Below are 16092 nucleotides of genomic sequence, written 5' to 3'. Positions count from 1 at the left end.
AACCATACTTTTAACTGCATAAACTTCCTTAACTAAGTCATTTTTTGGTCATTTGCCATTAAAGTCTTTGATACAAACCATCTGACTAACTCACTTTTTAACTGCAGTTAGTTAAACCGTCTGAAACTAACTAACCGTCTGACAGTAAGGTCCGGTCCAGACCTGGTTAATTAACCAATGCCTAACTAACCGTGTGGGGTGTCTGTCAGGCATGTGGCCATCGCTTCGTTAAACTCCACGGCGTGTTCAAACTCAGACAGATGATTGGCCGCTGTTATCTCCTTGGAAACGACCTGCAGTATGACGACAGCGACGTGCAGTGGCAGAGCCAACACCAGCCCTGCAGGTGGGTCACATGACACGTGACTGTAATCCTATTGGTGCCCGGCGGAGCTCCGCCCCCTCACCTGCTGTACCTGTGTGTGTTCAGCCATCTGAGCGACATCAAAGGGGAGGTCATGTGTAACATGGGGATTTCAGCCGCCATCTCTGAGGCTGAAATCATCGTCGGCTCACCTGGAAGCTACGAGTGGCAAGGTGTGTGGTTCTGTGTGGTTCTGTGTGGTTCTGTGTGGTTCTGTGTGGTTCCGTGTGGTTCCGTGTGTGGTTCTGTGTGGTTCTCTGTGGTTCTGTGTGGTTCTGTGTGTTTTTCTGTGTGGTTCCGTGTGGTTCTATGTGGTTCTATGTGGTTCTGTGTGGTTCTCTGTGGTTCTGTGTGTTTTTCTGTGTGGTTCTGTGTGTATTTCTGTGTGGTTCTATGTGGTTCTATGTGGTTCTGTGTGGTTCTCTGTGGTTCTGTGTGTTTTTCTGTGTGGTTCCGTGTGGTTCTATGTGGTTCTATGTGGTTCTGTGTGGTTCTCTGTGGTTCTGTGTGTTTTTCTGTGTGGTTCTATGTGGTTCTGTGTGTTTTTCTGTGTGGTTCTGTGTGTTTTTCTGTGGTTCCGTGTGGTTCTGTGTGTTTTTCTGTGTGGTTCTGTGTGGTTCTAGGTGGTTCTGTGTGTTTTTCTGTGTGGTTCTGTGTGTTTTTCTGTGTGGTTCCGTGTGGTTCTGTGTGTTTTTCTGTGTGGTTCCGTGTGGTTCTGTGTGTTTTTCTGTGTGGTTCTGTGTGTTTTTCTGTGTGGTTCCGTGTGTTCTTCTGTGTGGTTCCGTGTGTTTTTCTGTGTGGTTCCGTGTGTTTTTCTGTGTGGTTCCGTGTGTTTTTCTGTGTGTTTTTCTGTGTGGTTCTGTGTGGTTCTGTGTGGTTCCGTGTGTTTTTCTGTGTGGTTCCGTGTGGTTCTTTGTGGTTCCGTGTGTTTTTCTGTGTGGTTCTGTGTGGTTCTATGTGGTTCTGTGTGTTTTTCTGTGTGGTTCTGTGTGTTTTTCTGTGTGGTTCTATGTGGTTCTGAGTGGTTCTCTGTGGTTCTGTGTGTTTTTCTGTGTGGTTCTGTGTGGTTCTATGTGGTTCTGTGTGTTTTTCTGTGTTTTTCTGTGTGGTTCCGTGTGTTTTTCTGTGTGTTCTTCTGTGTGGTTCTGTGTTTTTCTGTGTGGTTCCGTGTGTTCTTCTGTGTGGTTCCGTGTGTTTTTCTGTGTGGTTCTGTGTTTTTCTGTGTGGTTCTGAGTGGTTCTCTGTGGTTCTGTGTGTTTTTCTGTGTGGTTCTGTGTGGTTCTAGGTGGTTCTGTGTGTTTTTCTGTGTGTTTTTCTGTGTGGTTCCGTGTGTTTTTCTGTGTGTTTTTCTGTGTGGTTCCGTGTGTTTTTCTGTGTGTTCTTCTGTGTGGTTCTGTGTTTTTCTGTGTGGTTCCGTGTGTTCTTCTGTGTGGTTCTGTGTTTTTCTGTGTGGTTCTATGTGGTTCCGTGTGTTTTTCTGTGTGGTTCTGTGTGTTTTTCCGTGTGTTTTTCTGTGTGGTTCTGTGTTTTTCTGTGTGGTTCCGTGTGTTCTTCTGTGTGGTTCCGTGTGTTTTTCTGTGTGGTTCTGTGTTTTTCTGTGTGGTTCTGTGTGGTTCTATGTGGTTCTGTGTGTTTTTCTGTGCGGTTCTGTGTGTTTTTCTGTGCGGTTCTGTGTGTTTTTCTGTGTGGTTCTATGTGGTTCTGTGTGGTTCTGTGTGGTTCTATGTGGTTCTGAGTGGTTCTCTGTGGTTCTGTGTGTTTTTCTGTGTGGTTCTGTGTGGTTCTAGGTGGTTCTGTGTGTTTTTCTGTGTGGTTCTGTGTTTTTCTGTGTGGTTACGTGTGTTTTTCTGTGTGTTTTTCTGTGTTTTTCTGTGTGTTTTTCTGTGTGGTTCCGTGTGTTCTTCTGTGTGGTTCCGTGTGTTTTTCTGTGTGGTTCTGTGTTTTTCTGTGTGGTTCTGTGTGTTTTTCTGTGTGGTTCTGTGTGTTTTTCTGTGTTTTTCTGTGTGGTTCCGTGTGTTTTTCTGTGTTTTTCTGTGTGGTTCCGTGTGTTTTTCTGTGTGTTTTTCTGTGTTTTTCTGTGTGGTTCCGTGTGTTTTTCTGTGTGGTTCCGTGTGTTTTTCTGTGTGTTTTTCTGTGTGGTTCCGTGTGTTTTTCTGTGTGGTTCCGTGTGTTTTTCTGTGTGGTTCTGTGTTTTTCTGTGTGGTTCCGTGTGTTTTTCTGTGTGGTTCCGTGTGTTTTTCTGTGTGGTTCCGTGTGGTTCTGTGTGTATTTCTGTGTGTTTTTCTGTGTGTGGTTCTGTGTGGTTCTGTGTTTTTATGTGTGGTTCTGTGTGGTTCTAGGTGGTTCTGTGTGTTTTTCTGTGTGGTTCTGTGTGTTTTTCTGTGTGTTTTTCTGTGTTTTTCTGTGTGGTTCCGTGTGTTTTTCTGTGTGTTTTTCTGTGTGGTTCCGTGTGTTTTTCTGTGTGTTTTTCTGTGTTTTTCTGTGTGGTTCCGTGTGTTTTTCTGTGTGGTTCCGTGTGTGGTTCCGTGTGTTCTTCTGTGTGGTTCCGTGTGTTTTTCTGTGTGGTTCCGTGTGTTTTTCTGTGTGGTTCCGTGTGTTTTTCTGTGTGGTTCTGTGTGGTTCTGTGTGTTCTTCTGTGTGGTTCCGTGTGGTTCCGTGTGTTTTTCTGTGTGGTTCTGTGTGGTTCTGTGTGTTTTTCTGTGTGGTTCCGTGTGTTTTTCTGTGTGGTTCTGTGTGTTTTTCTGTGTGGTTCCGTGTGTTTTTCTGTGTGGTTCCGTGTGTTTTTCTGTGTGGTTCTGTGTGTTTTTCTGTGGTTCCGTGTGGTTCTGTGTGTTTTTCTGTGTGGTTCTGTGTGTTTTTCTGTGTGGTTCTGTGTGTTTTTCTGTGTTTTTCTGTGTGGTTCCGTGTGTTTTTCTGTGTTTTTCTGTGTGGTTCCGTGTGTTTTTCTGTGTGTTTTTCTGTGTTTTTCTGTGTGGTTCCGTGTGTTTTTCTGTGTGGTTCCGTGTATTTTTCTGTGTGGTTCCGTGTGTTTTTCTGTGTGGTTCCGTGTGTTTTTCTGTGTGGTTCTGTGTTTTTCTGTGTGGTTCCGTGTGTTTTTCTGTGTGGTTCCGTGTGTTTTTCTGTGTGGTTCCGTGTGGTTCTGTGTGTATTTCTGTGTGTTTTTCTGTGTGTGGTTCTGTGTGGTTCTGTGTTTTTCTGTGTGGTTCTGTGTGGTTCTAGGTGGTTCTGTGTGTTTTTCTGTGTGGTTCTGTGTGTTTTTCTGTGTGGTTCCGTGAGTTTTTCTGTGTGTTTTTCTGTGTGGTTCCGTGTGTTTTTCTGTGTGTTTTTCTGTGTTTTTCTGTGTGGTTCCGTGTGTTTTTCTGTGTGGTTCCGTGTGTGGTTCCGTGTGTTCTTCTGTGTGGTTCCGTGTGTTTTTCTGTGTGGTTCCGTGTGTTTTTCTGTGTGGTTCCGTGTGTTTTTCTGTGTGGTTCTGTGTGGTTCTGTGTGTTCTTCTGTGTGGTTCCGTGTGGTTCCGTGTGTTTTTCTGTGTGGTTCTGTGTGGTTCTGTGTGTTTTTCTGTGTGGTTCCGTGTGTTTTTCTGTGTGGTTCTGTGTGGTTCTGTGTGTTTTTCTGTGTGGTTCCGTGTGTTTTTCTGTGTGGTTCCGTGTGTTTTTCTGTGTGGTTCTGTGTGTTTTTCTGTGGTTCCGTGTGGTTCTGTGTGTTTTTCTGTGTGGTTCTGTGTGTTTTTCTGTGTGGTTCTGTGTGTTTTTCTGTGGTTCCGTGTGGTTCTGTGTGTTTTTCTGTGTGGTTCTGTGTGGTTCCGTGTGTTTTTCTGTGTGGTTCTGTGTGGTTCTGTGTGTTTTTCTGTGTGGTTCCGTGTGTTTTTCTGTGTGGTTCCGTGTGTTTTTCTGTGTGGTTCTGTGTGTTTTTCTGTGGTTCCGTGTGGTTCTGTGTGTATTTCTGTGTGTGGTTCTGTGTGTTTTTCTGTGTGGTTCTGTGTGTTTTTCTGTGTGGTTCTGTGTGTTTTTCTGTGTGGTTCTGTGTGGTTCCGTGTGGTTCTGGTGCCAACTAACCAGCCCTGATTCAGGGCTTCTGCCCGGACTGAACAGTCTGATTTACTCTCTGTGCGCTGCAGGAAACGTGCACATCACCTGGATGAACCCTGACGTAGAGTTTGACATCCGGAGGAGCTCCTTCCCCACACTGGAGCGGAGGAACATCTATATGGGTGCGCTGTCTCTTTAAATAACTCTTCTGTTGCTCGGTGATCGGAGGCAAACAGCTGCTGTTAGTTTGGCTGAACCGAAGGTTGTGTTTGTTCAGGGTACTCGGTCACTCAGGCCCGTCGTCTCCTCACTGAAGAGGAAGAAACCATCGTAACAGGTGACAGCTGCTTCCCTTTCATCCGCCCACCATTGATCCGATTAACCACCAGCCTTTCAGCTCTATTGATATATTGATTACTGTGAGCAGGAGCTCCTAAGGACAGTAAAGAGGACGCTTATGGCTCTGTGCTGCTGGTGGCCAAAACATCTGGTGAGGTGGAGATTCAGCAGACTCTGCGCGGTCAGCAGACCGGCTCGTACTTCGGCAACGCTGTGGCAGCCACCGACCTGAACAATGACGGGTGAGGAAGGCGCCGCCGGGCTTCTCTTTACACCATGAGCAGGAAGATGAATGTTGGTTCAGCAGAAAGAAAGCTCGGCCTGTTTCTGTCCTTAGGTGGAACGACCTGCTGGTGGGCGCTCCTTTTTATTTCCACCGGCAGCGGGATGCTGGGGGGGCAGTTTATGTCTACATGAACGCAGGGGGCAGCTTTGGCTCTGAACCCAGTGTGGTGCTGACGGGTCCAGCCGGATCAGCGTTTGGAATGGCTGTCGCAGCGGCCGGCGACCTCGACAACGATGGCTTCCAGGGTGAGGGCCCAACATGGCGCCAGGATGGCGCCAGGATTCATGATCAGTGGGCAGCAGTCAGTTAAGACGGTGTGTTGCTGTTGTGTTGCAGACTTTGCGGTGGGGGCTCCTTTCCATGAGACAGGAAGTGTGATGATCTGGAGCGGGAGCAGTGAGGGGGTTTCTGCAGAACCAAGCCAGGTCTTTATGAGAGGCACAATAAATCCCCAGGATCTCCGTCCTGTACCCTAAGGACTCACCTGTGACCCCACCCCTGACTCCCTACAGGTGATACGCGGCAGCAGCATCTCTCCAAGGTTCACCACTTTCGGGTACTCCCTGTCTGCAGGTCAGGATGTTGATGGGAACGAATATCCAGACCTGCTGGTTGGCTCCCTGGACAATGCTGTCGCTCTGCTCAGGTACAACTTCAAGTACCTAATGAAGTACCTTTGCTGTAATGTTTATGTCTGTGCATGTAGCAGCCGCTTCTATCCAAAGCAACTTCCAGAGGAGGATATAACATCACAGCTAACGTCAAAGCTAACAATAAGCTAACAATAAGCTACGTAGGAGAGCAGCAGTCAGGCCCAGAGAGGGAAGCACAGGGCAGGAGATGCTCTCATCAGCTGGGGCTTCCACAGTGTGTTGAGTTCTGTTCTGGGGTTAGGGGTTCTGTTCTGTTCTGGGGTTAGGGGTTCTGTTCTGGGGTTAGAGGTTCTGTTCTGGGGTTAGAGGTTCTGTTCTGGGGTTAGGGGTTCTGTTCTGGGGTTAGAGGTTCTGTTCTGGGGTTAGGGTTAGGGGTTCTGTTCTGGGGTTAGAGGTTCTGTTCTGGGGTTAGGGGTTCTGTTCTGGGGTTAGGGGTTCTGTTCTGTTCTGGGGTTAGAGGTTCTGTTCTGGGGTTAGGGGTTCTGTTCTGGGGTTAGGGGTTCTGTTCTGGGGTTAGGGGTTCTGTTCTGGGGTTAGGGTTAGGGGTTCTGTTCTGGGGTTAGAGGTTCTGTTCTGGGGTTAGGGGTTCTGTTCTGGGGTTAGGGGTTCTGTTCTGTTCTGGGGTTAGAGGTTCTGTTCTGGGGTTAGGGGTTCTGTTCTGAGGTTAGAGGTTCTGTTCTGGGGTTAGGGGTTCTGTTCTGGGGTTAGGGGTTCTGTTCTGAGGTTAGGGGTTCTGTTCTGAGGTTAGAGGTTCTGTTCTGGGGTTAGGGGTTCTGTTCTGGGGTTAGGGGTTCTGTTCTGGGGTTAGGGTTAGAGGTTCTGTTCTGGGGTTAGGGGTTCTGTTCTGGGGTTAGGGGTTCTGTTCTGGGGTTAGGGGTTCTGTTCTGGGGTTAGAGGTTCTGTTCTGGGGTTAGGGGTTCTGTTCTGAGGTTAGAGGTTCTGTTCTGGGGTTAGGGGTTCTGTTCTGGGGTTAGGGGTTCTGTTCTGGGGTTAGGGTTAGAGGTTCTGTTCTGGGGTTAGGGGTTCTGTTCTGGGGTTAGGGGTTCTGTTCTGGGGTTAGAGGTTCTGTTCTGGGGTTAGGGGTTCTGTTCTGTTCTGGGGTTAGGGGTTCTGTTCTGTTCTGGGGTTAGGGGTTCTGTTCTGGGGTTAGGGGTTCTGTTCTGTTCTGGGGTTAGAGGTTCTGTCCTGGGGTTAGGGGTTCTGTTCTGGGGTTAGAGGTTCTGTTCTGGGGTTAGGGGTTCTATTCTGGGGTTAGGGGTTCTGTTCTGGGGTTAGGGGTTCTGTTCTGGGGTTAGGGATTCTGTTCTGGGGTTAGGGGTTCTGTTCTGGGATTAGGGGTTCTGTTCTATTCTGGGGTTAGGGGTTCTGTTTTGGGGTTAGGGGTTCTGTTCTGTTCTGGGGTTAGAGTTTCTGTTCTGGGGTTAGGGGTTCTGTTCTGGGGTTAGGGGTTCTGTTCTGTTCTGGGGTTAGGGGTTCTGTTTTGGGGTTAGGGGTTCTGTTTTGGGGTTAGGGGTTCTGTTCTGTTCTGGGGTTAGGGGTTCTGTTCTGGGGTTAGGGGTTCTGTTCTGTTCTGGGGTTAGAGGTTCTGTCCTGGGGTTAGGGGTTCTGTTCTGGGGTTAGGGTTTCTGTTCTGGGGTTAGAGGTTCTGTTCTGGGGTTAGGGGTTCTATTCTGGGGTTAGGGGTTCTGTTCTGGGGTTAGGGGTTCTGTTCTGGGGTTAGGGATTCTGTTCTGGGGTTAGTGGTTCTGTTCTGGGGTTAGGGGTTCTGTTCTGGGGTTAGGGGTTCTGTTCTGGGGTTAGGGGTTCTGTTCTGGGGTTAGGGGTTCTGTTCTGGTGGCGCTCCGCAGGTCTTTCCACCATCGTGGAACCACACATGAGAAGAGTCTGGATCGTGTTGAGCGTGGTGTCGGCGCCGCTAGACGACAATCCTTTGATGAATCGTGACATAACGGAGGATTATGTTTCTATTTTCCAATGCATAATATACTGTTTGATTTATTGATTCTTCAGATCTCGTCCAGTTGTCCACTTGAATCAGACGCTCAGAGTTTCTCCAAACACTGTGGAGCCTAACAGCTGTGACTTCTGGTAAGGTTCATAGAAACACCGCAAACATCCTGACACTGAGCATGTTGTTCATCATGCTAACAGCTAACAGATGGTTCAGGTGTGTCAGACAGGTGTGCTGCGCATGCTAACAGCTAACAGATGGTTCAGGTGTGTCAGACAGGTGTGCTGCGCATGCTAACAGCTAACAGATGGTTCAGGTGTGTCAGACAGGTGTGCTGAGCATGCTAACAGCTAACAGATGGTCCAGGTGTGTCAGACAGGTGTGCTGCGCATGCTAACAGCTAACAGATGGTTCAGGTGTGTCAGACAGGTGTGCTGCGCATGCTAACAGCTAACAGATGGTTCAGGTGTGTCAGACAGGTGTGATGCTAACAGCTAACAGATGGTTCAGGTGTGTCAGACAGGTGTGCTGCGCATGCTAACAGCTAACAGATGGTTCAGGTGTGTCAGACAGGTGTGATGCTAACAGCTAACAGATGGTTCAGGTGTGTCAGACAGGTGTGCTGAGCATGCTAACAGCTAACAGAGGGTTCAGGTGTGTCAGACAGGTGTGCTGCGCATGCTAACAGCTAACAGATGGTTCAGGTGTGTCAGACAGGTGTGATGCTAACAGCTAACAGATGGTTCAGGTGTGTCAGACAGGTGTGCTGCGCATGCTAACAGCTAACAGATGGTTCAGGTGTGTCAGACAGGTGTGATGCTAACAGCTAACAGATGGTTCAGGTGTGTCAGACAGGTGTGCTGAGCATGCTAACAGCTAACAGATGGTTCAGGTGTGTCAGACAGGTGTGCTGCGCATGCTAACAGCTAACAGATGGTTCAGGTGTGTCAGACAGGTGTGCTGCGCATGCTAACAGCTAACAGATGGTTCAGGTGTGTCAGACAGGTGTGATGCTAACAGCTAACAGATGGTTCAGGTGTGTCAGACAGGTGTGCTGCGCATGCTAACAGCTAACAGATGGTTCAGGTGTGTCAGACAGGTGTGCTGCGCATGCTAACAGCTAACAGATGGTTCAGGTGTGTCAGACAGGTGTGCTGCGCATGCTAACAGCTAACAGATGGTTCAGGTGTGTCAGACAGGTGTGCTGCGCATGCTAACAGTCTCTCTCAGTATTCAGGTGGAGGTGTGCTTCTCCTACATGTTCAGCACTGGAAAGACCAGTGACAAAGACAACATCAGTGAGTAAAACACATCAATTATTTCCTTTGTTGTTTTGTTTTACTCAAACATGTTGTTACATTTGTAAAAATTACAGCCACAGTTCCAAAAAATATTTTGATTGAATCTATTATTGAGATTATTTAACAAGGACAAAACAAAAAAAGCAGAGTGGAAAGATCCAGGTTCTGTACCACAGACCTCTGCTTATCTGGAACATCTGGACATCGTCCCTGGAAAAGATTAAACCACTAAAAGATTTCTTGGTGCTTTGTCATAGATGTATTACTCTTAGGGCCCCTGGACACCGAGGCCCCTGCTGGCCCTCACATTACATGTTCTTGTTGCCACACCTGTGTGAGCTGACCCGTGGTCACTGCTCCTCAGTTTCCAGCTGAACACAGATGTGTCCTTCAGCTGTTGACTGATGCTAACGAGCCTGTTTACCCTCCTTAATTACACCGGCCAGCTTCCTGTGTGTGTGTCACTGTCAGGACAAGCTGTCGAACTGTTACAGCGACACACTCCTCCAGGAGCGGCGTGTGCCCTCCTCGTGTGTTAATTTGACCAATCAGAGATGAGGTCACCTTGTTGCTGTGGCGACGCCCATACGGTGACATCATGTCCTTGTGTATCCTCCGGAGGGTTTCTGGGGATAATAAATCACATTACAGAAACTGATATTATTTCATCTGAGACACACACATAAACACAGTCTGCAGACCTGTGTGAGTGTTCAGGTTTAGGCCAATCAGACACAAGGTGACCCTGACCGTGGGGACATCCGTCTGTCTGCTGAGGGGAACGAACGTCCACCTTGGTTCACTCACATGTTCCACAGGTAACACGCAGCAGTCCATCTTCATCAGAAACATGAGTCAGTTTTTAACATCATGACCAGTTTCTCTTCTGATGTCTGATGTAAAAGGGAACTCAGGTATTTTTAAACCTTATTTCTGCATGAAATCCGTTCATCTGCTCACAGAGAACAGTTTGGTGAAAGTCGGCGTCCTTCTGAAGATATTTAGATAACTGGAGATCCATATAAGGAGTGAACGGGGCTTAGAGGATGCAGCCTCTAAATAAGGCATTATCTGTCTTTATTTCACCAATACTTTAAGAAGAATGAATGAATGAACGTGTGCTATAGCTCTGTTAGCTCATAGCTCTGTTAGCTCATAGCTGCTGTTAGCTCATAGCTGCTGTTAGCTCATAGCTCTGTTAGCTCATAGCTGCTGTTAGCTCATAGCTCTGTTAGCTCATAGCTGCTGTTAGCTCATAGCTCTGTTAGCTCATAGCTCTGTTAGCTCATAGCTCTGTTAGCTCATAGCTGCTGTTAGCTCATAGCTCTGTTAGCTCATAGCTCTGTTAGCTCATAGCTCTGTTAGCTCATAGCTGCTGTTAGCTCATAGCTGCTGTTAGCTCATAGCTGCTGTTAGCTCATAGCTCTGTTAGCTCATAGCTGCTGTTAGCTCATAGCTCTGTTAGCTCATAGCTCTGTTAGCTCATAGCTGCTGTTAGCTCATACCTCTGTTAGCTCATAGCTGCTGTTAGCTCATAACTCTGTTAGCTCATAGCTGCTGTTAGCTCATAGCTGCTGTTAGCTCATAGCTGCTGTTAGCTCATAGCTCTGTTAGCTCATAGCTCTGTTAGCTCATAGCTGCTGTTAGCTCATAGCTCTGTTAGCTCATAGCTGCTGTTAGCTCATAGCTCTGTTAGCTCATAGCTCTGTTAGCTCAGAGCTGCTGTTAGCTCATAGCTGCTGTTAGCTCATAGCTCTGTTAGCTCATAGCTCTGTTAGCTCATAGCTGCTGTTAGCTCATAGCTCTGTTAGCTCATAGCTGCTGTTAGCTCATAGCTGCTGTTAGCTCATAGCTCTGTTAGCTCATAGCTGCTGTTATGTGGCTACTTGCAGCTATAGGAGAGCTAACGGAGGGATTTCTACACAGGCACTCTACTGGGACCACTTCATCCACACGCCCCCCTGCAGCACAGTTTATTCACTCCTTGATCTGTGGCAGTCGGCTAACTTCACACAGAGTTTGCTGCTGATAGTTTTGTGCAACATGGCAGGATATTTATCAGATTTTGACAACGTGACGACGACTTTGAGTAAGATGGACGTTCTTACTGGAGTGAATGAGCTGTGCTGCAGGGGGGTGTCGATGACATCATCCCAGTAGACGAGTGTGTAGAAAGCCCTCTATGAGCCCCCCAATAGTCTCCAATAACAATAACACAGCAGCTATGAGCTAACAGAGCTATGAGCTAACAGAGCTATGAGCTAACAGAGTTATGAGCTAACAACAGCTATGAGCTAACAGCAGCTATGAGCTAACAGAGCTATGAGCTAACAGCAGCTATGAGCTAACAGAGCTATGAGCTAACAGAGCTATGAGCTAACAGAGCTATAGCACACGTTCATCCATTCATTGTTCTTAAAGTATTGGTGAAATAAAGACAGATAATGCCTTATTTAGAGGCTGCATCCTCTAAGCCCCGTTCACTCCGTTATATGGATCTCCAGTTATCTAAATATCTTCTGAAGGACGCCGACTTTCACCAAACTGTTCTCAGTGAGCAGATGAACGTATTTCATGCAGAAATAAGGTCTCGGTTTGACCGGAGTTCCCCTTTAACTGGGCGAGGGGTCATCAACATGCCATAAACACAAATATAGTTAATCAGTTTAGTTCTTCTTTAGTAGAGGCTTGGAAGAGTCCATATTTGCCCTCGAGGTGGAGCAGATTTTATTGGACAATCAAGGTCCTGCACAAAGCAAACCGTCACACTATGATCTCATCTCAGAGCTTTCCTTAGAGTCTCAGTGATGAGGAATGTTCTGTTGGACTGATGTTGGACCGGGCCCCTGATTCTGCTGAGGTGCATCAGGGTCTGCTTTGGACTGGTTCCCCTCATATCTGAACCATCAGTTTCTGGGTCACCAGGACCTGGATGACTGAGAATCTGCAGTTTGTTACCTGAACTTTTCTGCTCATGAAGTCCTGCACAAGCTGAACTCAGTCCTCTGCCTTCCTGTCTCAGCCGTCCACTTCACCCTGACTGCTGATGTCACCAGCTTTAAGCCACGCCTCCGCTTCCAGGGCAACATGCAGAGCGTGTTCTCAGGGTACCTGTCACTGCCGAGAGGACGGTGTGAGACCCTGAGAGTCGGGCTGCTGGTGAGACGCACACACACACACACACACACACACTGTAACACACACACACACACACAGACACACACTGTAACACACACACACAGACACACACACAGACACACACACACACACACACACACACACAGTAACACACACACACACACACACACAGACACACACAAGCACACACACACACACACACACACACACACACACAGACACACACAAGCACACACACACACAGAGACACACACAGAGACACACACAGACACACACACACACAGACACAGACTGTAACACACACAGACACACACACACACACACACACACACACACACACAGACACACACACACAGACACACACACACACACAGACACACACACACACACACACACACACACACACACACAGACACACACACACACACACACACACAGACACACACACACTGTAACACACACACACACACACAGACACACACTGTAACACACACAGACACACACACACACACACACACACACACACAGACACACACACACAGACACACACACACACACAGACACACACACACACACACACACACACACACACACAGACACACACACACACACACACACACAGACACACACACACACACACACACACAGACACACACACACACACACAGACACACACACACACACACACAGACACACACACACACACAGAGACACACACACACACAGAGACACACACACACAGACACACACACACACACACAGACACACACAGACACACACACACAGACACACACAGACACACACAGACACACACACACAGACACACACACACAGACACACACAGACACACACAGACACACACACACACACAGTAACACACACACACACACACACAGACACACACAGACACACACACACAGACACAGACACACACACACAGACACACACAGACACACACAGACACACACACACAGACACACACAGACACACACACACAGACACACAGACACACACAGACACACACACACACACACACACAGAATTCCTGGGTGAAGTTAACCTGAAACCAGCATCAGAACTGAGCTGAACAATAATTCATCCAAAGAAAGGAAGTGAGGTTCTGCCACCTGCTGGCAGGCATCTGATTACAGTTCAATCAGAGGAAGTTCTGCTGGTGGAGATAAGCCGGGCTGTTCGGTCTGTCAGCGAGAGCTTTTAGTGCTGGGAGTCAATCAGCCTGCTGCAGACAGACATGACTGGGTCCGGTTCTCCTGCAGGTTCCTCTGCTGCTGACAGACACAGCATGACTGGGTCCGGTTCTCCTGCAGGTTCCTCTGCTGCAGACAGACATGACTGGGTCCGGTTCTCCTGCTGGTTCCTCTGCTGCTGACAGACATGACTGGGTCCGGTTCTCCTGCAGGTTCCTCTGCTGCAGACAGACACAGCATGACTGGGTCCGGTTCTCCTGCTGGTTCCTCTTCTGCAGACAGTTACAGCATGACTGGGTCCGGTTCTCCTGCAGGTTCCTCTGCTGCTGACAGACACAGCATGACTGGGTCATCCTGACTGGGTCCGGTTCTCCTGCAGGTTCCTCTGCTGCTGACAGACACAGCATGACTGGGTCCGGTTCTCCTGCTGGTTCCTCTGCTGCTGACAGACATGACTGGGTCCGGTTCTCCTGCAGGTTCCTCTGCTGGTTCAGGGGTTAGGGTTTCGGTCCTGACCCACTGTTTGCGGTTCTAAAATCGTTCACTTCCTGGTTTCCGCCTGCTTCCACCCTGGTTTCCTTTCGGCCGGCAGAGACCTAAAACCTGGTCCTTCGCTCAGCTTCAGGTCCAACAGCTGCTCAGAACCGAGGTGCGGCTCACGTTCTGTTCTGTGTGCTTTTGTTCTGCAGAACCCGATCCAAGACAAAGTGGAGCCTCTGGTGTTCTCCCTGAACGTCTCTCTGTATGAAAGGTTTCCGAAGAAAAGAAACGCTGTTCAGGACCTCAAACGCCTCCCCGTGCTGAGCCAGACACCACGACCCGTCAGAACCCAGGTCAGAACCCATCCATACATAAGGTACCTGGAGCTGACATACAGTACCACGACCCATCAGAACCCAGGTCAGAACCCATCCAAATAAACCCACCAGAAGTCACAAATTATAAGTCAGTACCCAATAGAACCTACAGAACTCAATAAAAATCCAAAGAGAACTCAGATAAGAATAAACCAGAACCCAGATGTCCCGGTCCATGTCCAGGTGGATCACAAGAGTTAGAATCTGGCCCAGTTCAAAAGTGAAAGACTTAGAATCCATCTCAGAACCTGTTAGAAATGGTCAGAACCAAACAAAATTCATGGAACCCATCAGAACTGGGATCAGAATCAGTTTAGAACCAAAGAGAAGACATGAGTTCATGTGGGGAAACTTCAGAACCCGCACAGAATGGGTCAGAACTTTAACTGCACTGTGTTCTCTCCGCTCAGATCCACCTGCAGAAGGCCTGTGGTTCTGATAACCGTTGCCACAGTAACCTGCAGATGTCGGCCCGGTTCACTGATGAGAACCAGAAGCCGTTCACGGAGTGAGTGGGCTGAGCCCAGCTGATCACATCGATTGATTATGGATTTGACTGATTACGCTTAACCACGGGACCATGATCGTGTGATCGGAGCCGACGGCTTGGTTCTGGCCAGAACCCGAGTGGCGGGCTGATGTGGGTGTTCTGTGTGTGCAGGCAGCAGGGCACACAGGTGTTGTTCTACGACGGCAGCATCAAGCGGTTGCTTCTGGAGGTCAACGTCAGCAACACGCCGTCTGGGGCCCGACCGGCAGAGGAGGCGCACCACGCCGTCTTACGCATCAGCATCCCGCCGTTACTGATCTACTCCGGAGTCCAAACCAAGGTGCTGAAAAGAAATGTCAGGTTTAACGTGTCTCACCGGGCGGCGCTCATTCACCTGGACTGACCCCAGACAGACGCCTTCCAGGACCTTAATGAGCTGCCTTAAGCCACTAAGATCCGAGGCACGGTTTCAGGGATTCCTGCTAAAACAAGAATGGGGCGAAACTAACCTGCCTACTCTGGTCCAAGCCCAATAACACATAAAATAAAAAAGAAATGGCAAAGAAGGGAAATGAAGAGACACAGCAGTATTCAACAGTCCTGTACCAGTGGAGTTAAAGTGACGGGGGGGGGGCAGCAGGGACTACTGTGGTCCTCCAGAGTTAACGGTCTCACAGCTCCAGGTAGAAGCTGCTCCTCAGGCTGGTGGTCCTGCTGTTGATGCTCCTCAGGCTGGTGGTTCTGCTGTTGATGCTCCTCAGCCTCCTGCTGTTGATGCTCCTCAGCCTCCTGCTGTTGATGCTCCTCAGGCTGGTGGTCCTGCTGTTGATGCTCCTCAGGCTGGTGGTCCTGCTGTTGATGCTCCTCAGGCTGGTGGTCCTGCTGTTGATGCTCCTCAGGCTGGTGGTCCTGCTGTTGATGCTCCTCAGCCTCCTGCTGTTGATGCTCCGCAGCCTCCTGCCTGGGGGGGGGGGGGCTCCCACATACCCACATGTTGCACCACATCTTTAATGCTCAAAGACCAGAGAACGATGGCATGAATCATTTTAAGATGAGATTTCCATGATAGTAAAGAATTCCTTCACCTGAACTTGGTCCCAAAGCTTCCCTTAAATACCTTAAAAGGAGTTCAACTGTTGCACGAAGACCTTTGCAACCACCTTAGTGCCTAAACTGAATGTTAGCTGCAGCCTGGGGGAGTTTAAGGTGAAAAATGGAGGAAATGGGCTCATCCAGAAAAGAATGTTTCTGGTCAGTGGGTTAGCTCCAGCCATGAGTGAGCAGCACCTCACATTTAACCTGACCTTAGACTTTAATGGACTATTGGACTCAGACTGGTCCAGAACAACTGGGTTTGACTTCAGATTTAATATGGTGCTGAGAGACTCTGGACCGGTCTGACAGGACCTGGACCTGACAGGACCTTGGACCGGTCTGACAGGACCTGGACCTGACAGGACCTGGACCTGACAGGACCTGG

At 48.7% G+C, this 16092-nt stretch overlaps 1 protein-coding gene across 1 annotated transcript in view; it reads left to right on the top strand.

The window, feature by feature from the left end:
* LOC140273034 (integrin alpha-3-like) overlaps positions 1–16092 on the top strand; it is a 41636-nt gene that overhangs the window by 13683 nt on the left and 11861 nt on the right. The window contains exons 5-18 of the mRNA XM_072368559.1: positions 210–346; positions 431–537; positions 4479–4571; positions 4667–4726; positions 4817–4970; positions 5066–5259; positions 5351–5439; positions 5527–5660; positions 7678–7755; positions 8849–8916; positions 11942–12078; positions 13955–14098; positions 14533–14630; positions 14784–14952. Coding sequence (XP_072224660.1) covers positions 210–346; positions 431–537; positions 4479–4571; positions 4667–4726; positions 4817–4970; positions 5066–5259; positions 5351–5439; positions 5527–5660; positions 7678–7755; positions 8849–8916; positions 11942–12078; positions 13955–14098; positions 14533–14630; positions 14784–14952 — 1662 coding nt within the window. The remainder of the gene's footprint in view (positions 1–209; positions 347–430; positions 538–4478; positions 4572–4666; positions 4727–4816; positions 4971–5065; positions 5260–5350; positions 5440–5526; positions 5661–7677; positions 7756–8848; positions 8917–11941; positions 12079–13954; positions 14099–14532; positions 14631–14783; positions 14953–16092) is intronic.

This window comes from Leuresthes tenuis, unplaced genomic scaffold (assembly GCF_036924035.1).
Source record: "Leuresthes tenuis unplaced genomic scaffold, fLeuTen1.0.hap1 SCAF_17, whole genome shotgun sequence".
NCBI lineage: Eukaryota > Metazoa > Chordata > Actinopteri > Atheriniformes > Atherinopsidae > Leuresthes > Leuresthes tenuis.
Note: the sequence above shows the minus strand (reverse complement) of the source record. Positions and strands in the feature narration are given on the sequence as shown.